The sequence below is a fragment of the Elgaria multicarinata genome, chromosome 9 (assembly GCF_023053635.1).
Source record: "Elgaria multicarinata webbii isolate HBS135686 ecotype San Diego chromosome 9, rElgMul1.1.pri, whole genome shotgun sequence".
Taxonomy (NCBI): Eukaryota; Metazoa; Chordata; class Lepidosauria; order Squamata; family Anguidae; genus Elgaria; species Elgaria multicarinata.
In genome coordinates this window covers 22,705,339-22,730,078 of record NC_086179.1, presented here as the reverse complement: position 1 = coordinate 22,730,078, position 24,740 = coordinate 22,705,339, and the positions used below count along the sequence as shown (strand labels likewise).

The window sequence follows — 24,740 nt, the reverse complement described above, 5'->3', positions numbered from 1 at the left end:
GAACCAGTGTGGCACAGTGCCTTTAATGCCCATCCCACGGAGTTGATCCAGGAGGATACCATGGTCAATGGTATCAAAAGCTGATGAGAGATCAAGCAGGATTAACAGGGTTGCATTCCCTCTGTCCCTCTCTCAATAAAGGTCATCCATCAGGGCGACCAAGGCTGATTCAGTCCCGTAACCAGATTGGATCCAGTTCTATCATATATCTCTTTATATGTTAAATACAAGAGCAAGACGACTATGCTTCTTGTAGATGTAACCAAAGATTTTTAACTTCTTTCTTTGTGGAGTGGAAACTTTGGATTCTAATCTTAACTAACTTGCAGCTGCTCTCTTACAAAACTTAGATGAGAAACTGGAAGTTTGCAAGGAAATTTGGTTATGTTAGGGAAATTCCCCGACCCAGTAGGGAAGGGAATGGGGTCCAGGCAGGTCCAGACTCAAGGGCTTTTATTCAGAACTACACATGTAGGAGAAAGCTCACCTCCAGCGAGCCCAAGGCTGAACTCTTTGCCCATCATCCACACCCAGCATACTTTTATACTTTCAAAGTTGCTCTGATGAAATCATACTTTCCCTCCTCCCTCCTGGGACTGATCACAAGTCCTATAAATGTTTCCATAAGCGAACCTATTCTACCTAAAACAATGCTATTATGGCAGCCTATGACCGGTACAGATGTTACTTCTTGTTCCTGATAAGAGCCTCAAAGGGCAATCAGAAAGCCCAGGAGCTCAATCATAATACAGCTCTGCAATACAATAACCAATGAGAAGCAAAGCGTTTAGGCATATACAGAGTTTAAGTACTTCTCTGACTAGAATACCATTAACGGATATTGCAAAAGGCACAGGAAATACGTCTCCATCTGTTTCCTTTTGTTGGTTAGCTTGCCTTAGAAATATCTCACTCTACTCTCTGTCTAACTGTCTAACCGTCTTGTGACATATGGTTTCAGCATCAGCTCAATTGTGAAAGCAATTGCAGCATTAAAAATGTTTTAATTAAGCATTTTCCTATACCTGTGGGCGTAGGTAAAAGAACCACCCAGCTTGATTTCCTCGACACTGCTCTGAGGACTTCAAAATGCCAGTCAGGGGTTTTGAGGTGTTTTGACAAAGGAAGGATGTGCCTTCCTGTCTCCACAATATGAAACCGGGTACAGAAATTCAAGGTTTTTAGATATGGATTCTAGGAAAAGTGGCCGGGGCTAGGAGTCACCGTGTGGGCAAGAATCTAGGGCAGCTTTGGATTGCCTCTAGTTTGGCTTTTTGCTGTTTATTAATTCAGAAAAGATGGGGGGCAGAGTGCTAAAGATTTCTGGGGTGCTTGTGTTCTTTACACTTGAGACAGGAATGATGGGGCTTTTTCAGATTTCCTTGTCATTTACAGTGGTGGCCAAAATTGTGGACACTTTTTGAAATTTTCATGTTTTGCAACTTTGCATGCTTATAGAAAATGTTCTGTTTCACAAAATTCAAATGTTTATATATCAATTGAAAGACGTGATTCACGTAATACAACAATCCTGCTTCTTTTCCTGGGTGTCCAATCAACTCTTTTCTTTGGTGCCATTGCTCTGTTTATGATGTATGTACGGACACTTTTAATTTGAGAAATACTTCAAATATTCACACAATCTCCAATTGCGCTTCAGTTACAGGACAAACAACAAAACTGACTTTCCTCAACTTGAAACATGATGTATTGCAGCTACTGCCATGTGATTGGTCCCCAGAACAAGGACTGTGATTGGCCAGTAGGGTTTGCAATGCCAATCCACTTCTTCACTCAATCACACCTGTTTGTTTTTAGACTAAAGTAAGCATAACTTTTTTGTACTGCAGATATTTGCATTCTGTTTTTTGTATTGAATTCAGCATTAAATTCTCTTTCAATTAATATTGAAAGCCCTTTTGGATGGAAGGTTTGGAAATATACCCTACCAAGAACGGGTATGTCCTTGTGAGATGGGTAAAGTGGAAACAGTAGGCCATGTTCTGCTGTATTGTTCCTTTTATCAAGATTTGCGCCATACATTTATAACCTCTATCTTACAGCAAACTCCTGGTAGATCAGATGAATATTACATAAAACATCTTCTATCGGATCAGAATCCTCAGGTTACTCTAAAAGTGGCCAGTTTTTGTGCGGCTGCCTTAAGCCGACGGAAATTGATGTTGAAGAATTTTATTGTACCTTAGACTTAGGCAGAGACTGATGTGTTTTTTGTATTTTATGTATGTATTTTATTGTATGTTGGGGTTTTTAATATTATTGTGATGATATTTTTTACTGTGCTGGTCTATGACCGAAATAAACAAACTCCACTCAACTCAATTAATATATAAACATTTGAATTTCGTGAAACAGAACATTTTCTATATGCATGCAAAGTTGCAAAACATGAAAATTTCAAAAAGTGTCCACAATTTTGGCCACTGCTGTACTTCTTGCAATCCAACACTATCCAGATCCAACATATTGGCTTTCAATAGTACCACTGAAAGCTGCTTTGCATGTGCTTATTTAGGTGAGTGAGGAATCATAAGTGCACAATAAATGCTTTGTGTAGGAAGGCTCTTATTTTCTGTCATAGACCATTGATACCCTGTTCCATGAGTGGAAGGGAAAACAAGCAAAGTAATGTGCTCCCACTCCTTTTTGGCCCTTGCGTTTCTGTGGCCTTTTCTATTGTCACAAAGTGGAAATGTTTTTCCCCTCTGACTATCTCCAACAAAACAGTCTTAAATCTCAGGGTGCAGGGGAGGCTGTCTTCACGGCACCAAATTAATCTTCCACCAAAAGCCTGTGGTTTTACTTAACTGGGGTAAGTCCCTGACTTTTTTTCTGTGCAGCTTCGTGGGAAAGCCCCATGATGGCTGTGAATCTGTGGCTGCATCGTATAACTGACACTGTGCAGATTCGCAGCCACTGCAGGGCTTTGGCCACCTATGGACAGCCCCTGGGTCTCAGGTAAACACTTTAAGTAAAGTGGAAGCAACCCAAAAACAAAAGAGACAACAAAGTTTCAAAGAACACAATTTAAATTTAGTAAAGAAAAATGTTAAATGGGGAAAAGTTTTAAAATCTGAATGGATAACACATACACACACAACACAAAATAACCCCCATATGAGCAATGAAGTAATAAAGCAACCGGGGATAATTGCATCCAGCTAACTTAATTAATTGTGTCCCTATTTTATCCAGCAATATCTTACTGTCACTGGTCCAGCCCTCTCAATCAGTTCTCCAACAGTTCTGATTCTTTCTTTCTTTCTTTCTTTCTTTCTTTCTTTCTTAGGAGGCCCGTTTCTTGTTCATTTCTGCAAATTTAACTTTCTATTTCCTGAGTTTAAAACTTTTCTCTCTGGGTCGGTTTTCATGACACATGGGGCTCATGAAGTGTGTCATGACACAAAGAGTTATGCAAGGATTGTTTAATCCTCAAATAACCCACGCGGCCAGGTCCACATGACAAACAAGCCCCCAATTGCCCTGATTGGGGACTGCATATTCAAAACGGTGCCAAGCATGCAACTGCGGCTCGTTGAGGGTTAAACAACCCACAGTGAGCCTGGCATGTCATGCAAACCGGGTCTCTTCCTTGTTCTGACCTTCTGTTAAATTTTAATGGCCTCCTGAACCAATTCAATTTCCCCTCTCTTTTACTCCAACCATTTGTTGAATTTTTTAATCTCCTGGCCTCTTGAGAACAACTTTTTGAACACTATATTCTAATTAAACTTTTGCCCTCTAAGCTATTAACCTTTTGGCTGAAACTGATTAGAACACACACAAAAGATTTAACCTCATAATATTCTAAAACCAACTAAATAGAGTATAGTTTTGTTCTTTTACATTTTTCTGAGGACTTCTCTTCAACATGCAGAAATGCACACACATGAATGGAGATACCACGCATCTCCTTCTAGAAACATGCTTCTGCAGACAATTGTGAGGACAACCACATAGAAAAAATAAGTCAAAACACAAGTACAAAGCCATCATCAATTGTTCTGGGACACCAAGCAAACATTTTAACATAGATTTTTTTTGCAATTAATGGCACTTTAACTCAGGTCTGCACATCTTCTGACCCTCCCTACCAATCAGGGCAAATGCACCCCACCCAGGCCTGGCCCAAGGCAAGTTGTCGCCTGAAGCGCCATGGACCCACTGCGCCCCATGGCCCTCTCCCCTCCCACGACCCCCCTCTGGCAGCCTTCTCCGCCCCCTCCCATATGTGCCCAAGAAGCAGCTGCTCAGTGCACCTTGCCTCTTGTCCCTGCCTGCCGCCAGGCAACTTACTTTTCTGATCGTGCACACCCACGTTGCCAGCGTGATGCCTCTGTAAGGTCTTTCCGCCTTCAGGAGCAGCTCCTGAAGGCAGAAAGGCCTTACAGAGGCAATATGTTGGTGACGTGGGCATGCGTGTCCCCGCTAAAGAAAGCAAGCTAGCTGGCCAGCAGAGTCAGGAGGCCAGGCATGAGCGCGACCGAGCAGCTTGTTCTTCTTAAGCCTGCATGGCCGGCAAGAAGCAGCTGACCCTTTGCAGGGGGCGAGCTCCGCCGCTTGCTGCACCCACTTCCTTCTACATAATGGTAAGGCCCTGTGCCTTCGAGAAAGCAGAAACAAGTCCTCCCATGTGGCTCCTTCTCTGAAACTGGAGGAGGATGAGGACCAGGACCAGCCAACGATGAAAGCGACAGCACAGCACCAGCTCACTGCAAGCGCAGGCGTGCTGAAGAACAGCATCGGCAAGGGCTGTTAACCCTTGCCTTGCCGTGCCAAGGACGCCTTGCCCAGGATAACCAGGTGAACCCACCTGGCGTGGGCGTGAGGGAGGCAGCACAGATTCGCCACTCTTTACACTCCCTGCCACCTCATGCGGGAGCTTCATCTTGCTTCACGTAAAGCCGGCTCTGACCCGCTCAACACGCTTCTCTCATTTTTGCAACTAATTTAGGACTGCAAAAACAGTTGATTCCTCAGCTATAAAAGATGGTAGCTGAGCTGTACGCAACTGATAGATAACAAGTTATGGAGGCCTGATCAGAAGAAAGGATTTCATGAACAAAATTAGAAGAATTTAAGCCTCCTCATATATTTGTTTCTAAACATTAGGCATTTCAACAACTGTGGCCTAATCTACACCAAGCAGGATGTTGCACTATGAAAGTGGTATTTGATACGTGTCAATGGGCCCAAACGGTTGTCAGTGCACTTCAATATCGCTATAAAGCAATAGTGTGGTTCCTGCCTTTTATATACTGCTTTCATGCCATGTTCATAGCGCAATATTCTACCTAGTGTAGATTAGGCCTATGTTTACGATCTCCCTGACCTGTAGCCCCCTCTCCTCGGAAAATAAGGCAATAAACTTCAAAGAGATTAACAGTTGAAGGACATTGCACAGCATGAATGCAAACTGATGCATTTATTAACCATCAGGGAGTGAATGTGATAAAGGGGCAAGTCATAAAATGTGCTTGATGAGGCAACTCTGAATATAATCCGTAGTGTAGTATTTTCTGTCTTGCTCTTATAGTTTAGACACAATGGGACATAGGCCAAGTTAAAAGAATCACTCTTTAATGCTGACACAGTCATTTTAAGGTACCATTTAAATGCAGCCCCAAAGCTTCTTCTTCTTTTTTTCTAAATGACCTTGAATTGTTTTTTTAAAATGTACATACTATGTTGGCTTCAAGGACAAATCTGAATAAGAAGCTAGTTTGCTGTATTATAATAAGATGAACAAAAGACAGTCATTAAACAATGTCAGTTTCAACATGATCACCTCCATTTTTTTAAAAAAAACCACATAGGTAAGCTATAATTATGGAAAAGCAGCTTCATGTTCATATCTGAAGCATTTGTCAGCCAATAAAAACAAACACGCTGAATCCTAAAGCTTAACAGTGGATTTGACCATTACAATGAAAGAGTGATACCACTGTCTGACCTCTGGATGACTCTGTGTCCTCTTCCTGGTTGCTGACTGGCATTGTCTGTCAAGAGCAACTAAAAATAAACAGCTTGCCTGGCATAGAAAGTAATTTATGTGGAGTGCCTGAGTTTCTCACTATTCGCCTTCCTGCCATTTTCTTCACACTTTTTCCTTTTTCCTTAAGGGCAGCGGGGGAAGTCACAGCAGAAATAATTAGATTGGTTGATGAGAGCCAAGAACTTGTTTTCTGTTTCACCTAAGTTCCAAACTGATAATGAGTTTTGGGGTTTCAGTCAAAGAGGGAATTAAGACATAAAGTATAAACTCTAGGGAAAATGTTATCTAAGGAAAGTTATACATTATAATGCATACCATTGCCTTTAATTTGTATATCAGTCAGACATCATATTCCTTTTGGTACGACATAAATGCAGCAAAAAAATCAGACAAAGTTAGGCCACCAATTTGGATGGCTTTAAAAGGGGGTTGGATAAATTCCTGGAGGTGAAGGCTATCAATGGCTACTAGCTCTGATGGTTGCATACTATCTCCAGTATTCGAGGCAGTAAGCCTGTGTGCAGCAGTTGCTGGGGAACATGGGTGGGAGGGTGTTGTTGCACCATGTCCTGCCTTGTTGGTCCCTGGCCGATGGATGGTTGGCCACTGTGTGAACAGAGTGCTGGACTAGATGGACCGTTGGCCTGATCCAGCATGGCTTTTCTTATGTTCTTATACTTCTTGCTTCCACAGCCACCTGCACCTCCATACGTAGGTCCAAATCCAGGAGAACCCCCAAACTGTGAACTTGGTCTTTCAGAGTGAGTGCAACCTTATCAAAGACTGTTGAACACCTCTATCAAAGGGTAGTATGATTTGCCACTGAGTTTCACTGGTGGGCTTGGCCACCAAATTTAGCATGGCTCTTGTTACGTTATTAAGTCATTAGCACTGGCTACTAACTACTGCTTCAAATCTGCAAGCTTTCCCACTCACATCACTTCCATCTTGTCAGGATTACATTTTTGTATCTTTACCCTCATCCATCCCAAACAGTCTCTAGACACTGTTTCAGGAATTCCACAGCCTTCCTGGGAACAGTAGATGAACATATGAAGCTGAGCAATATTTCATCAGCAATGTGATGACCCTTTAGCCCAGATCTCCAGATGACTCCGCCAGCAACTTCTAAAGGATAGGGGTCAGAATAGAACTTTGTGGTACTCTGTAAGCCAAAGAGCATAGGGTACAACAGAAATCCCTCAGCACTACTGACTGGGAACCAACAGAGAGGGATACCATGGTCAAGGGGGTTGAAAGAAGGCTGCTGAGAGACTCAGGAGAACAAACAGGTTGCACTCCACCCCCACCCCCTTCATCCAATCCCTAGCATAAATTATCCACCAGGGCAACCAAGGCTATTTCAGTATCATGACCAGACTAAAAGCCAGATTGGAACAGGTCTTTTAAAAAAAAAATAGGAAAAAAATGGATACTGTATGACAGTAACTTAACATGTGATCCCCAAGTGGTTCATGAATTGTTGTTTACTGAGAACCAATAGAGACAAAGGTGTGTGTTTTTCCTCATGGATCCCAAACACAGAAATGATTGTGAGAAAAGGCTTATTCTAGATGACACTGGAAGAAGCAGAGACCTAAAGCAGTAATGTTGTTATTGTAAGAATTGTACAGAGTTGCAGTAAAACACTTTTTTATTATACTCCTTGGTGTGCATAATTTTACAAGGTTTGCAATAGCAATTTTTTCATTAGTTTTACTGGGTAATCACTAAAATATATCTATTTTCATGCTAGTATACAGAGTAAGATATAATAAAGTATTGTATCTTGGTATAGAAAAAACAACCATTTTCGGTGTCTGATAGCCATGGGGAAATCCCCTGCCTCTGTGAGTTCACCCCTTGTCTGTGACAAGCCAGTTGCGTGTTTCCGTAGTCAAATACAGAATGCGCATTTTGGCTCAATGATACAAATATCACTTTAATAGCAGATGCACAAATCAGGCCTCACCTCTGGCTAAAGCAGCTGATAGCCAAAATGGGCACTGTGGCATTACCAACATTTCTATTCACTTAGGTATGTCTGGATGAATATGTCTAGAGAGTGCGGAATGTTGAACTAAGTGGGTCTGGCTGGTGATGCGGTGGAAAGGGGGGATATATATGGGGGAGCTGAGTAGTTTGAGGTAAGTTTGGTTGGTGATTGGGTTTGGAGGGTAGATGTGTTTAGCTGAGTGATTTCTTGTCAGGAGTGAGTGAAAATAAGATCATAGGAACTAAGGATTGTTATTATTAGATTGGTTACTACCAGAATTATTAAGAATAGGCAGGAATGGAATATAATTCAAAGGAAGAACTGTAAACTACAATAAACATTTTCTTTATTTTTCTACCATAAAACCACGTGTCAGTTTGGCTGTGTCTCCTGCTCTATTAGTTCATAAATAAACATATTACATTAAACCTTCAGCCTGCTATATTCATAGAAAAGCCTTTACCAAATCTCCTTACCTTTCCCCTCTGCTATAAGGGAAAGGTTATACTTTTCTTTTTACCCCTTCCTCAGGTATTTAAGTGGTAGCGCTTGGCCTGTGCGTGTCAAAGCCTTGTGTGTGAGGTGGTAGCATCGCAAGCACTTTTTTCACAGTTGCCATTCACTGAAGTGGTCACGTAATGAAGGGAAGTGGGCACTCTGTAACAAATACATAGTAGTCCAAAGGGGAATACCACCACCCACCCACCCAGCACAAACAGCAGAAATAGCAGTGGCATTAAAAACAATGCAGGTTTGTGAAGCAGGGTAGTCAAGGCGAATTTATCTGATCTGGGCAGAATGCTCTACAACAGCAGCTGGGGTTGCAAAAAAGGAACAGCCCTTGGCGATCTGGCCTGCCTGCAGCTAGGAAGATAAAATTAATGAACAGCAAAGCTTCCGTGATAAGAATGCTAATGAGCTTAACTAGCACTATACACCTGGTTTTTAAGAAACAAGTTTGATAGGGAAAGAGATCAGAGGATCACAATATGTGCTCAGCCCTTCTCCAAGGTCTAATTCACTACCTATATTTTTAAGAAAGAAGTCTGACAGGGAAAGAGATCAGAGGATCACAATATGTGCTCAGCCCTTCTCCAAGGTCTTATTCAATACCTATATTTTTAAGAAAGAAGTCTGACAGGGAAAGAGATCAGAGGATCACAATATGTGCTCAGCCCTTCTCCAAGGTCTTATTCACTACCTATATTTTACTCAGAGGCAATTTTGGGATATTTATTTATTTATTTCAAATATTTATATGTCACCTTTCAGGCCAATATCCTTCAAAGGCAGTTCACATCTAAACAGTGCTACATGATACATCAAAACATTAAAATATTGTAACCTAAAACAGACAAACCGATGTGACTAATTAATAAGATTCCTAATTCTATCTCATGTCAAAAATGTGTGAACAACTAGATTTGGAAGAACGTCTAGGTTCAAACAGCCAAACCAGCTTCCCTGAGAAGAGGACACTTTGTACTTGGATCCATATTTACTCAGGGTAGGCCCATTGAAATACTTCGAGCAGTTCATGGGACTTAAGTTAGTCTTGATCCAACCCAAAGGCTGTAATTCGAATGAATGGTTGTTTTACACCAAAATCAAATCAAGTAAGTGAATGAGTGAAGAAACAGAAACAAGAGTAGTAAGAACCATATGGGTCACAGACACAAAACAGCTTTTTAAATTGAAAAGAATGCAGAGATGTGTTACATTGTCATAATATTTTTTTTGAAACACACACGTTAGATTTGAGTAGTTTTACTAAAAGATACATGTCAAGAAATATAGTTAATGGATGGGGAAAACAATGGAACAAATAAACAAAACCAAAACATAATTATATCGTACCATCATAATGTGCTTTTAGATGCCTATATCGGCATACTTTGCTTTTAGAGGTGAAAATTTGCTTTTAGAGGTCTGTATTAGGGATGGATAGATTTTTGTCTCTGTTTTGCAGACTGTCATGTGTCTTTCACTCTGTCATCCACCCATTGACAGATCTAGACATTTTTCCCCTTGGAAAAGTCCTCAATGAAGTCTGCCACAATTTACAGCATTTTTGCAGGTGCATATCATTTTGCATATTTCCCTAAGCTCAACATACAATCAATGAACATAGCAGAGAGAAAAAAGATTGCTACACAGCAGAGGCTGTGTGAATAGCAATCACAAGCTGAATAGCAATCAGAGATGTATAAAACTTAGCTTTTTTAAAAAACAAAATGGCATATATATTGGCGTATTTTCCAGCAACTTATATTCGTACAACTATTATTTATTTATTTATTTATTTAAAGCATTTTTAAAGTGCCGCCTTACCATTTCTGGCATTGAGGCACTTTACAATAACATATAAAACAATTCCATTAAAACCCTCACCCTCAAACTATTAAAAGCCCTCAACCCCAATTTAAACCACTCCTTTCCCAAACTCTTGTGAAAATAAAAACACCTTACAAAGGCGTTTGAAGCAATTGAGAGTGGGAGCCTGTCTAATCTCCAGTGGCACATTATTCCATAACTGGGGGCCAGCCACTGAAAAAGCCCTGGCCCCCCGCACATTCCAATTTGTAGCAGGGGACCATCAGGGCACCCTGCTCCTGAGAGCGAGTCTGCCAATGGTGAGACACAGGAGAGAGGCGAGTGCTCAGGTATCCAGGACCCAAGCAATGCAGGGCTGTATACATGGTCAACAAGACCTCGTAGCGCACCCTAGCAGCCACTGGCAGCCAATACAACTAAATTTGCATACTATTCCAGAAAGTTAAAAAAAGGTCCACAAGCCCACAGAATTCACCCAGATTGCTAAAAGCCAGTCCACTATGAAATCTGTGGGTCGGATTCACAGAAATCCAAAGTCATTTGACTCCATTGCAGATTTCTTCAACATCTATAGTCTGTATTCTCTTTGCCAAATTACAACTTGCAGGTTCCTTGGATGTGACAATTGAACTTATTCAAGTGTATAATGTAATCTTTCCCAAAATAACTGTTATAGAATACCAGTGTTTGAGCTGTATATTCAAAGACTATCCAAGTGTAATGCATTGAGGTGTTCTTAATGGTCCAGTTTGGATATAAGGCTAAATCATGATTTAGCCTAAGTGTCCCCAACCATTTTGGACCCATGGGCACATTTGGCATTTAAAAAAAGTACAATAAGAGCAACCATAAAATGGCTGCTAGGACCTGTGGCTAGTCACAAAATATTGGGAGTGTCACCACACACCCACACATAACTATCACTTCCTCTCTCTCTCTCATTCTCACACACACACATGCACACACCAACAAAAACACAGAGATGGAGTGAGGGAAACAGAGAAAGAGGGAGGGGGGCTGTTTAGAAGGTACCTTAAATCCTGCCAGTGAAGGCTTTTGGTCAAGCAGCAGAGTTTAGTGATGCATTTTGCCAAACCCTGCTCACTCACAGGGGCCCTTTCTACACCTAAGGATTATCCCAGGAAAATGGAGGGATCGTCCCTGCCTGCTCCCGGGATCCCCTGTGTGTCATTTGGATGCACAGAGATGATCCCGGGACGATCCCAGGGGAAAAGGCAGGTGTAGAAATGGCCAGGGTTAGTAACTCTAACTGTGGCTTAAAGTGTTGTGTGTGACAGCATGGCTTGTGGTTAGTGCTAACCCCAGAGAACCACAGAGCCTCAAGTGTTGTCTGAACAGGCTCATTGAGAGAAAGTGGCACTAGGAAAACAGAGAGGGGAAAACAGAGGGGGGTACACACACACACACACACACACACACACACACACACAAAGGAAAAACAGAAAAAAGGGAATGGAAAAGAGGACGGAACACACAGAGACAGGAAAAAATGAGTGAGGGTGGGAAGAGGTGGAATGAGAGGTCACGCACACAGCATTTTTCCTTCTATGAAACTGAAAAGAGCAGTTTCTCCATCCATTTCTATGTGGAGAGGAGAAACCACCGGAGAGGGGCAGAACCCCATTAATTTGCATAAGATTGGAGGAATGCTCTGCTGAAAAAATGAGTAAAGTCTCCCTTCCATGGACCTTTAGGGCGAATGCGTCCTTGATGGTGGTGAGTACATATCACCCGGAACTGTAAGATGAACAGTGTGGTATAAATGTAAATAATAAAGAAACAAATGAAATCTTTGATTACAGGAAAAGAGGCTACAGGCTTGAAACTATTGAAGTGATCCCCATTATTTTAATTAATTTCACTCCCCAGTGTACTTAAATACTTCTTAAGAGAACATCCTAAAGGCCTTTACTCCTATAAGACTTACATCAACTACTCTTTTAACTTTGCCTATAATAAGAATGGAAGACCTAAATTAGTAAGAATGCTTATTCAATTTATCTTCATTGTGTCCAACATTAACATTCACTCACAGCAGAAATAGTCCAAAAAGTATTTCACGTGAAAACCATCTAAGCTGCAAAGACACAGGGCCCTCTGTGTGTCATGATGGAAATCTGTACTCTCTCTAATCAGCATAGACTCATTAGTGAAAAGTAAGCAGGCTAGAAGATTTCCAGCTCAACTAATTGACCTTCGAGGAAAAAGCCCAGCGTCTTAAATTAGTTAACGAGCTGCTGAAAAGACTTGCTTTGGGAGGCAATGAAGACTAGGCTTTTCAGAGTGACAGTTTAGAGAATAATAATAACAATAATAATAACAATAAGAAGAAGTGCCCTTCATCCTATCTAGATTTCAAGGTGGGGTAAAACCAAACTAAATAAAATAAAGAGAAAATAAACCCTTCAATTCAGGAGAATTCTGACCAGGGAAAGTTTGGGAAACAGGGCAGTATAAAGATGGCCGTGCTCTTGATGGTTTATAAATCATGGAATATTAGTGACTGAGAGCTAAATTAGATGAGATGTGAGAGTTCCATGTTTGGAAATCCAGGTGTCTTTTTATTTCTCAAGCAGTAACTGTGTGGGGCAGGAGGATTTGGATCTGGGCCATGGAGCAGTGAAGATGCCCCCCACATCATGAGCCCAACTCAAATCACTCACACATGTACATTTACACACTTTGAAGCTATTAGGTATTGTGCTGTATGTCTTCTTCTCTGCAAGAAATAACAGTTCTGTGTGTGTGTTTGTGTGTGTGTGTATCTGTTGTGATTTAAGTCAGGGAACCAGCACAGTGGTAAACTCTTAGACACAAACTCCTGCCCCAGTCCAAATCCACATCCCCATGGCAATTTCTTCACAAATAAAACGGTTACAGGAGTTCAAGTTATAGAACACCTATGTCATGTCTACTCTGGCTCTCTGAATGCTATATTTTTAAAGTAACTTCAATAAAAATCCATTTCACATCTCACATCTCTTCTTATCTTGGTTTACCTCTTTCAAGTCCTGCACAATCGCTGTCAGTCGTTCATTCTCCGCCTGAAAGTTGGTAACAACAGCTCTGCTTTGTTTCAGCTCATTCTGCATTTCCAAGACCTTCCCTAGGTAATAGGCTTCCTTTGATGCGGACTCCTGAAGGAGCGTCTCCTCACGTGTCTCACCATCTTCAGCTACTTTACGGTGGACTGAGAATGATTGTCCAAATGCCTGCAAGAGTAAAATAAGGACTCATGAAACAAATAATAATAATCCCAAATATCCTTAGGCATGTGCTGAATAATTTGGCACAGGGAAGGATAATATCCCTAGGTAAAATGCTGGTGAATGGAGGGCTGTCATTAGTATATAGGCAAAACTCAAATATTAGCAACAGTTCTCAAACAGGTTCATCTAAAGTAGGGGTGAGCAACCTGTGTTTTTAGACCACGACTGGGTTCAGACAACACAATAACCAACAGTGGTTTAAATAGTCAACAGTTGGTTATTTAACCCACCTTGGGTTATCGTGTTGTGTGGAGGGAGTTTTTTAACCAACGGTTGGTTATTTGGCTGAAATAACCCGCACAAAGAAACAATGCTGTGCAGAGTTGGCTATTTGACCCACCATTGGTTATCGTGTTGTGTGGAGGGCACTGGTTATTTTGTCAGCCACCATTGGTTATTTCATCGGCCACTGAGTCACAAGGTAAGAGCAGTCAAAGCGGTGGTTACCACTCTAGTCCAGCCAGCAGGATTGATTTTGGGCAGCAATGGCTGATGGGATACTAGTGGGAGGGCTGATGGGGGGAGAGAGGTCGGGGGATAAGTGAGTCAGCTCAGCATGGACTAATAGTCAACACAATGCTGATCGTAATCCACACCATGGTTGATTATTATCATTTCATGTGGGGAGTACTCCCTAGATAAACAACTGTTGCGTTGTTTATTACCCCACCACTGACTATTGTGTTGTCCAAACACAGCCGTACTCTCATCATCACTGACCATTGGCCATGCTGGCTGGGGCTGATGTGACTTGGAGTTCAGCAACGTCTGAAAGACTAAAAGGTCTCCACTTCTGGTCTCTTGCATACAACTGTGTTCTCCTTGGCTTTTCTTTTTCTCAGTAGAACCCTCATGTCCAAGTAAATCCACAGTCTTGCATTTATCAAGAATTTGTAATAGTTTACCAGCATCAAGACCAAGGGCCTTGCTAGACTATGCCGGATAAGCCGGCAGGGAGGCAGGGCGACGGTGCACTAACTTTAGCGCGTGCCGCCCCGCCTCCTACATGCACGACGTGCAGGGACTCTAGAAGCCCTGCAGCGTCGGCCATTTTTTTTGTTTGTTAAAGGGGCCACGTGCGCCCCGAAGACTCCGGACAAGGTAAGTGGGTTTTTTTAAAAAAATTATCCTTCCCTCGCCCCCATCCCGTCCCCGGCTGTCCTTCCCTTGCCCCCATCCCGTCCCCGGCTGTCCTTCCCTCGCCCCCATCCTGTCCCCGGCTGTCTTCCCTCCCCCCCATCCCGTCCCCGGCTGTCCTCCCCTCCCCCCGTGCCATCCCCGGCTGTCCTTCCCTCCCCCCCGTGCCATCCCCGGCTGTCCTTCCCTCCCCCCGTGCCATCCCCGGCTGTCCTCCCCTCCCCCCCGTGCCATCCCCGGCTGTCCTTCTCTCGCCCCCGTGCCATCCCCGGCTGTCCTTCCCTCGCCCCCATCTCATCCCCAGCTGTCCTTCCCTCCCCCCTGTGCCATCCCCGGCTGTCCTTCCCTCCCCTCCATGCCATCCCTGATGTCCGTCCCTCCCCCCCGTGCCATCCCCGATGTCCAGCTTTCCCCCCCTCTCTCCTGGTGGGTCCGGCCTTCCCCCTACGCCTCTCTTCCCCCCCACCGGCCCGATGGGCACAGCGCTCATATGAGTGCTGTGCCCAGTCCGTTGCTTTTCCTGGATACTCGCGAGTAAGCGAGTAGCCGCAAAAAAGCCACGGACCCTGCTAGACGTTCCGCAGCCCCGGCCTCAGGCCGGGGCTGCGGAAAAGCCGCACCATAAGCGACTTCGCTTATGGTGCGTCAAATGAGGTCTCAGCACGGCCTGACCCCGGATTCCCCTGTGCGTCATCTGGGAAACGGGGCCTCACAGCGCGCTAAGACCTCGTGTAGCAAGGCCCCAAAAGTGGGGACCATTTAGGAAACTTAATTTCAAAACCTTGTTCATACCTTTGTGCTGTGTAAATAGTTTTCTTGGAATCTTGTGAATTCAGACTTAAAAGTCTCAAACCCTACTCAATAATATAGCAATCTAGCTGCCTTGTCCAAGGACTGTAACTCTAAAAGGGACAAAGTCAGCAAGCTACTAGATTTGGGGTTTGATTTTAAAACAACAGGTCAAATTTAAAATAATTAATCTGTTAACTGTGACTCTATCAATACTTCAGGCAATGTGGGACCATAAAATGCTGATGAATTGCATCTAATTTCATAAAAGCATATCTATATCTATAACAATATCCATGGACTTAAGAATGCAAGTGAAACTATTATAAGAACACAACTGTTTGGTTCTTCAATCTGAATAACAACTAGTTAGGCATACTTTGATGTTGACACATTCACTTGTATACTGCCCAGGGAACTTGGCTTATTGAATGGTTTAAAAGTATAGCAGTTAAATAAAATTTTCAGACAAGCTCAATCTATAGCTTTGTACGATGTCATTTTGCCACATCCAGCAATGGTAGCTTTTGCTTCTGTTGCAGTGCCAACACAGTTGCAATGTTTCAAGCTGGCTTGTGACACAGCTCCCCACTACTCCATCTTGCCTATAACATTTATTTAATGGTGCAGCAGCTGACATATTTGTGCTATTATGTCTCCCACCACGGCTGCTGCCCTGTCCCTCGAATGCTGGTGTAGCAGCATGTTATCTGACATTGTGTTGGCAATATAGGCCTTAGCTAGACCTACCTTTTATCCCACGACGGAGGAGGGAAGATTCCGCAATGTGTTTATTGCGAGATCCCTCCTCTGTCTACACATGACACGCAACGACCTCAGCAGGAGAGGCGTCGTGTCCGCCATTTTTTTTATTTTTTAAAGGGGAAGGAGCGCACGAACGCTCATGCGCTAAAGGTAAGTGATTTTTCTTTTTTAAAAAATAAATTCCTGCTCCCCCCACTCTACCCCGATGGGCACAGCGTCCCGGCTCCGCACGAGAAATCGCGTGGAGCCGGGTCAACCCGTGGCAACGGGCCACACGTTCCGCGGTCTTGGGCTCAGCCTGAGACTGCAGAAAAACCGGGGCCAAAGTGTAGGGCACGATCCTGAGACAAGGGAGGGATCATCCCTCCCTGATCCCGGGATCCCCTGTGCGTCATATGGATGCACAGGGACGATCCTGGGGTTCACCCTGGGATAAAGCCCTGTCTAGCTAAGGCCATAGTCACTAGATTCTATCTTGAGTACAGGAATTGCAGAGGGTGAGCAAGTGGGTGGATTTAATTGGAATTATTTAATTATGTGGCAAAAGAAGGTATGGTTAAGTCACAATTTACTGACTTTTTTGTTACATGTATAAAAAACCATCTGTTTCATGCTCTTGATTTTTATACAGCATAATAGCAATTAAGCCAAGAAAGAGTTAAGGAGAAACAAAACTGAATAAATTAACATTTTTCTTCTTAAATACTAAATTTAATGCATACTGCTTTTGAATACGCAGCAATTGTATGAAGTAACACTGAACTGCTGGCTTTCTCTTAGTGGCTGCCAAAAATCTCTCAACAATACTGTAGATTATTCAGGCATGTAGGCATATCAAGGGTATCAAAAAGTTCCATATTCTGAGAGCGTAGCAACATTCATGCAAAACAGTTGGAATCTAGCCAAACAGCTAAACTACTGGCTTTCTTTAGTATGCATAGAAAATGTAAAAAGTAAGATCTGAATTCCTTTCTTGAGAATTCCTATTAGGCACAAGGAGTGAATGGGATTAGTAGCAAAAAAAATTAAAATTTAAAAATCAAGTTATTAGTAATATAGGATGATATAATGTGGTGAAATTCAGGCTTTTCCCTGAAGCTGCACGTTGGAAAAACCAGGGATTTACCCCTACTTTTCCGAAGAAGCGAGGTCACCACGGCATTTCGCCATGTGACTTCGCTCTGGCATCGAGCTGGGGGGATTCCGGAGCAGATAGTGACCACTGATTGGTCGCCAGAAGCCAGGCAGAGGATGGGCCCGACATGCTGAATGGCCACCGGAAAGCCCATGCTATCTCTGCTTCAGGATTACCCGCCACCACCCCACAGCAGTGAAACCACAGGGATTAAGGCAAAGCAGCAGCAACACAGCACCATGAAGGCAGGGCCAAAGAGATCAAGGTACATAGTTCTTCCACCCCATTTTATCCACACAACCACCCTAGTGAAATAGATTAGGTTAGGACTGACTCAAGGTCACCCAGTAAACTTCATGGCTGAGTGCGAATTTGAAACTGGATCTCTATAATTTTAATCTGACAAATTACCACTTTGGCTCACTACAGCACAGTGGTGATAAACAATACCACTAAGTAGAGAATTGGGGAGAGAAAGGAGGAGGATGGGGATATAATGGGGAGGAACATAACCTGCACAGCACTTCAAGGGCGTTTTACGCCATCACAAGTACAGTGATTTCAGCACAACAAAATATACCAAATATTCAGGGAACATCTTTCATAACGGGACTGCAGTAATGCCGCCATAGAGCAGAATTGATGTGATGGAACTGCTATATCTATAGATACACAGCTACGCATATCTATAAAATTGAGGTGGTAATGTTGCAAAACCAATTTATAGATACTATTTAATGCCATGTCTCCGAAATACAGGGTTTATCATACACTGATCTTATACAGTTCTGATCGTAATAACGTTCAAGGGCAAGCCAATAACATTCATTTTTTAAAGGCCGCTGGTTACATTCAGCAATCTACGGGTGCATATTTTTATGTAGACTTCTATTACGTTCTCTTTTCTGTACTGTCATGGAATAATTTATATGAAGTGCTTTTGAATCTGTATTAATTACCTGCACAGAAATCATACTCACGTCATACTGAAAAATATTAATAGCTTGGTTATAAAGTAATCCACAAAAACCTAAGCATATATCAGGAGTTGCAATGCATTCACTGTTTTAAAAATGGTTGATTCCAGAGTGCTAAAAATAATAGCATGTTTCCAAGTGCTGTGCATCTTTAATTTAGATCCCTGTAAAATAACAAGATTGCTGCAAATTATACAATTAAAACTGCCCTTTTAAATCTTTTTATCCCATGAAATATGTGAAACATATTATGCTCTGTGGCTGCATCATGTAAGTGATGCAGTGCGAATCTAGAGCCACCCTGGGGCAAAGACTTCCTTCTACCTGTGAACTTGATGGGCATTTTAGTAGCTAGAGATAAAAATCAGCACCTTAGTTCACAACTTCTGTTTAAACAAGCTTTTTTTGTAGCACCCATCTGTACAATCCTCTATTTTTCCCCCAAGTTAGCAATCCACATTTATTCAAAGCAACTGTGGAGCAAAACTAGCAATAGATAATTAAACCTTAAAATATTCTTTATCCCTTATCTTCAAAAAAGCATATTTGGAATTAGTATCGCTAGAAACATGAAACATGCTGTCATAGACTTATTCTTGTTGATTAGCTGCACTTTCCAGGTTTTTAAAAACATTACTGAGAAAGAGAGAGAAAGAGAAGTAGACATAAAACATTCACTGTCTTCTTAAGTACTCTACATGGAAAAAACCAAAGAAATTTTATTTCAAGACTCAGGAAATAGTTGGACAGAACTAGGTAAAACACATGGAAAGATAAAATGCTAATAGATATAGTATACTATTTTCCACTTTAGCCACCTTTGCTTGTAAGTGTACCACAGATATTGATGAAAAATATGTGTTTGATTCAACTTTGCCCTAGTTATCTTTTGCTCTAAATTACCCTTTTACCTTAGTTCTCTTGTTGCCAGGATCAGTTAAAACAAAACTATTAGGATGTATATGTGGTTTTTAAAAATAATAATGAGCCCAATCAACAGACATAAATATGCATGTGAATTTATGCTTCGTGGAAGTGCACAATAACAGCAGCGCATGCTTTTCAAAGCCCACTCCCACTGGTATGGAAGACTTTCTCCCTATTCCCAGATGGGAGTGGGATGCCTGTCATGACTTGGATATTTTTTACACATGCTAAGAATCAGCAAGTACTGGCAAAAATAGTCTTGTATAACATCAACCTGCTAATTGGAGCGAAGGAACATCACAATTGCAAACTGATCTGGATAAATTGATTCCAGAGATGTTATGAGCCGTTTCAAATTTTTAAAATCCAATTAGCACTAGACAGATACATACAGTACCACAGGAAGATGTATTGCAAAAGAGTAAGTCTGAAGGAATAATAAAGCTCTCATCAGGTTAACAGAATAGCGACGGAAAGAAATCTGGCTCAAACAAAGCAATCCTAACCATCAGATCCAGATTACTGGAGAGCGGGGAGAATGGGTTGGGATTTGACAGAAGTATCGCTCCGCCAATGTGCTTCAGATACTGAGGTTTGTTCCCCCACCGGAGGCCCCACTGCACCCATGGAAAGCTACCACTAGAAGAGTTTACACCATCAGCAGCAAGCATAACAGTGTGTTCTAGGAGCAGAGTGGAGCTGACTTTGGATCTGCTGGACAGCAATACATGGGATGAAGGAGCAGCTTTATTGCGCACAAAGGGAAAAGAAACGGACTTTCCCTGCTCTAAAATAAGACAGTAAAGGGAGGGAAAGAGGCGAGATGAGCACAGGACAGGGATAACCTAGCTTCAGTTGTCCATACTCTGGTAACCTCCAAATTAGATTACTGCAATGTCCTCTACATGGGGCAGCCTTTGAAGACGGTTTGGAAGCTGCAGCTTGTGCAGAATGCGGCGGCCAGATTGATAGCTGGAACAGGGAGGTTTGAGCATATAACACTGATTCTGGCTCATTTGCATTGGCTGCCTATACGTTTCCGAGCCCAATTCAAGGTGCTGGTTTTAACCTATAAAGCCCTACATGGTTTGGGACTGCAATACCTGATGGAACGCCTCTTCTGACATGAACCTACCCGTACACTGCGCTCAACATCTAAGGTCCTCCTCCAAGTGCCTACTCCAAGGGAAGCTCGGAGGATGGCAACAAGGGAGAGGGCCTTTTCAGTGATGGCCCCCCTGACTGTGGAATGATCTTCCTGATGAAGCTCGCCTGGCGACAATACTGTTATCTTTCAGGTGCCAGGTCAAGACTTTTCTCTTCTCCCAGGCATTTAACAGCATTTAACAACACTAAGTTGTTTTTTTAACGGACCCAGAACTGTTGTTTTATAAATGGATACTGTTGTTTTTATACTGTTGTTTTTATGTTTCTGATGGTTTTTAAATTTTGTATACTGTTTACTGATTTAACTTTTTTGAACCGCCCAGAGAGCTTCAGCTGTGGGGCGGTATATAAATGTAATAAATAAATAAATAAATAAAAATACATACCAGGCATGGCGAGAGTGTGATAAATCGTTGGTGTGATGGAGCTCAGAGAGAAGATTACCTTTTTATCTCTTTTCCACACTCCACCACCACCATCCATTCATACACTAACTGTGTGTGAACGAATGGATGGTGTGTATATGTGTATGGCTTAGTAGGGCTGCAGATAAATATTAATTTTATATGCAGCCCAGTCCCCTTTCCTCCACTGCTCACCTTTCCTCCACTGCTCACCTGTTCCCTGGTGATCAGGTAAGGCAGGTGGTGGAGGTATAATTCTTTTCTCCCCCACAATCCTGATGCAGATATACCTTCTCTGCCTGCACTGCTATTAAACTGTTTCTAACGCTTTACAGCAGCACATGTAAGACTGATTTCCAATAGGATTGGGTAGGAAGAAGAAAAGGGTAACCCCCACACACAACAGTCCCCATGCTGATCAGCAGGGAACAGCTGAGCAGTGAGGAAAAAAAACAGATGGCAGCTACAAATTAACCTTATAATTTCAGTTCAAAGCCTGCTGGTTCTAACTGAAGCTTAATTCAAATGAACAACATTTATATGCATTACAATACAAGAAAGAGACAAAATGAAAATATACATGTATTTAATTTTGGGAAAGCCAATAGCTCTGTCCCATAGCCCCCACAGATGTATAAAAAAGAAGAGTAAATGACAGTAAAAGCAGTATCTAGACCACCTATATTTTTGGAATCCATCTGAGGTAGATACATATCTGCTTGTCTAGGCTATATTACCAAAATAGTCCACTAAGCAATGCACCTTTCTTAAAAACTAAAATGCTAACATAACATAGCAACATATGCTGAGCACTCACAAAACACAGTTTTCTGCTTACCTTGGTTTTCTGCTTCTGTAAGAACTGTGCAATTAATTTAGAATCTCCACTGCTAAGTTACCAATATTCTAGACAATTTTACAAATGGAGCACTGGTTTTGAAATTCTTGCTGTGTGTGAGTTTTTATTATTGATATCTATCAAACCCATTTTATTATTTATTTTTCATTTTCAACGCCATTTCTGAAAAACAAATAGAATGTAAAGCCTACCTATCTTTCAAGGATTTAGTGGATTCAGCTGGGTTGTGTGATTTTTTCATTGAACTGTGACCGATATATTAAGTAGTTCAATGCTGATTACTATTTTTAGTTATTTTAGGCTGCAATCCTATATACATTTAGGCTTAGTTCTGAGTAGTCTCCATAGGAATTGCACTGTTATTGTTTTAAACTGTGGGCTCATCTACACCAAGCAGGATATTCCACTATGAAAGGGTTATGAAAGTGGTGTATAAAAAGCAGGAGCCACACTACTTCTTTACAGCGGTATTGAAGTGCACTGCAGGATCTACACTACTGCTTTATAGTGGTACTGAAGTACACTGACAACTGTTGGGGCCCATGACACATCTACACCAAGAAGGATATAACACTATGATAGTGATATGAAAGCGGTATATGGTATATGTCAATGGCCCCCAACAGTTATCAGTGCGCTTCAATACCGCTATAAAGTAGTAGTGTGGCTCTTGCCTTTTATATACCGCTTTCATACCACTTTCATAGTGGAATATCCTGCTTGGTGTAGATGAGCCTTGTATTTATTTTAAACGTATTGCGTTTAAACCTTGTCATATGCCATTCAGGAAACATGCTTACAGTGCCATGGATTACACACTTCCTATGTGAACACATAAATTATGTTGTGAATCAATAATTATGCAAAGAAATATAGTTATTCAGCTCCAATAATCAGCTCTGACAATTAGGTTTATGACCAAAACCTAATGTTCCTTGAGATGTTTTGAGCAATTCCGGTTTACTGTTTTTAAGTGCATCCTTCTCTCTCAATAGACAAAAAGATTTGGAAAGTAGCTCAAAACTGTTTGAAACAATTGAGGCCAACACTTCTATAGACTGGAATGGGCTGTGGGTCAGCCTCAATGGACTGTTTTTAAGAGCTCAACAAGATATTGGTCTAACCTTTATACAGGCTTTACTCAATATATACCTATGCTACTTAATAATCTTTAATTTCTAATGCCTAAACAAGAGCTACTTTCTGTTAGGACAAAAAATAAAATAATTGGCATCAGCCAAGAAGATGCAATATGGTGACAAAAATGGGATCCCCTCCCTTCCCCCACTTTAGTCTTCATAACACAATCCTACCTATATGTGTTGCGGATTTAGGGCAGTGCAATCACAGCTTGTAGAAACCTACTATGTTTAATTATTTATGCAATCTAATAGCCTCATATGTCATCGCTAGCATTGTTTCTGGCTCATTATAAGCCAGTGATCTTCCTTTACCAGCTTCAGGAAGTCCTACCACAAGGTTATTTATGAGTCCTTTGCTCCTAGGCTCTTTTAATAACATTGTAAGTCACCGGAAACCAAAGTGGGTGGGGGAAGGCAAACAAATCCAAGACACAGTGGATAGCCAAAGCAATCATTCTACCCAACTCTAAATTGTTTTTACTGCTCTTGTATATTTACATGGAACAACTGATAGCATCTACTTTAAACACTCCATATAAACATATTTTAAAATTTCCAATTATACATGCTTTGCCAAACAACATCCAGATTTATCCTAATGTAAACATATCACCAATCAGCACTAGGTTAGTGCAATTCAAAGAATAATTTATCACACTTTATTTAGTACAAGGGTAGTCCCACAAACAAAAAAGTGTTTCTATAGGGCTGTGCATCCATATATACATCCCCGGTGCAGTTGGTCTATCCACATTGCACTGCTTTCCATGAAACACACACTTGGATATACATCCAAATACACATCTCATTGAAAAAGGCTAATGTGGACTGACCATCTTTGATCAAAGTGTCTACTATGTGACCTATCTGAAAATGGAGAAGCAATTTATTTATTCCTGTATGACCTGTGACCTTTGAAAGAATAAGTCTTTTCATGTGATTGAATCTGCTATAAACCATTAAGGGGCACGTCACATATTACATGCTTTATAAGTAGATGCAATCTACTTTATATGAACCCAAGAAACTGTAATGTATGTACATGGCAATTTCTTATTTCTGGACCTATATATCATAGAGATACATGTACAAGTCATCTAGGTTTGGCTTTGCTTCCCTGGTATGTGTGTACAAGGTAGCCAACACATGTCTACTGTCACTTGTGTGAAGCATTTCAAAAAGTCTTTGTTTCCTCACTTTTGAAACTACCAATGGAAATACAAAAGATATACAAATCCTTAGCATAGCAAATGCCTTCAGGAGAGAATTAAGGCACCCAACTAGTAGCCTAAATCTTAAATGCTTTCTCTGCCAAATTGTTTAATGAGCTGGAATCCCCCGATATTTCTAAGACATTGAATGCAGATTGCTTTGGTACCTTTAATTAACTCTGCTGTCAAAGTAACAAATGCACTCAGCATTCCCTACATGTCATTGCAGCCTAAACAGACATCTTTTATGTGTGAAGCATTAGTGTAAGATCACTTCAGTACTAATCTCCTAGGCAGAGTTAACAACAGTTGAAAGGGAAGGACCACTTCACCACTTCCCCCAACTCTGTGGCAGATAATTCTGCCGCATCAGAAGTGATTGACTGTGGAATAATTCAATCACGTTTGATGCTGAGATGTGGCAGAATGACCTGCCCACAGGAAAAGCTGATTAAAAACAGACAAGGGCAGAACAATTAATCATGCAGAGCTGCAGCTCTTGTGTGAATAGGGGCTATCAATTATTAAATTTATTTCTTGAAACACAATGTCTTCCCATGGTGCACTAGTGCGGAAACACCTGTGCTCAGC

At 41.7% G+C, this 24,740-nt stretch overlaps 1 protein-coding gene across 3 annotated transcripts in view; it reads right to left on the bottom strand.

Annotated features, from left to right (window-relative positions):
• Positions 1–24,740, bottom strand: part of BICD1 (BICD cargo adaptor 1) — a 148,299-nt gene that overhangs the window by 63,145 nt on the left and 60,414 nt on the right. For all 3 annotated transcript variants that reach the window (XM_063134962.1, XM_063134960.1, XM_063134961.1), the window contains exon 2: positions 13,367–13,579. In XM_063134962.1, the coding sequence (XP_062991032.1) occupies positions 13,367–13,579 (213 nt within the window). The remainder of the gene's footprint in view (positions 1–13,366; positions 13,580–24,740) is intronic.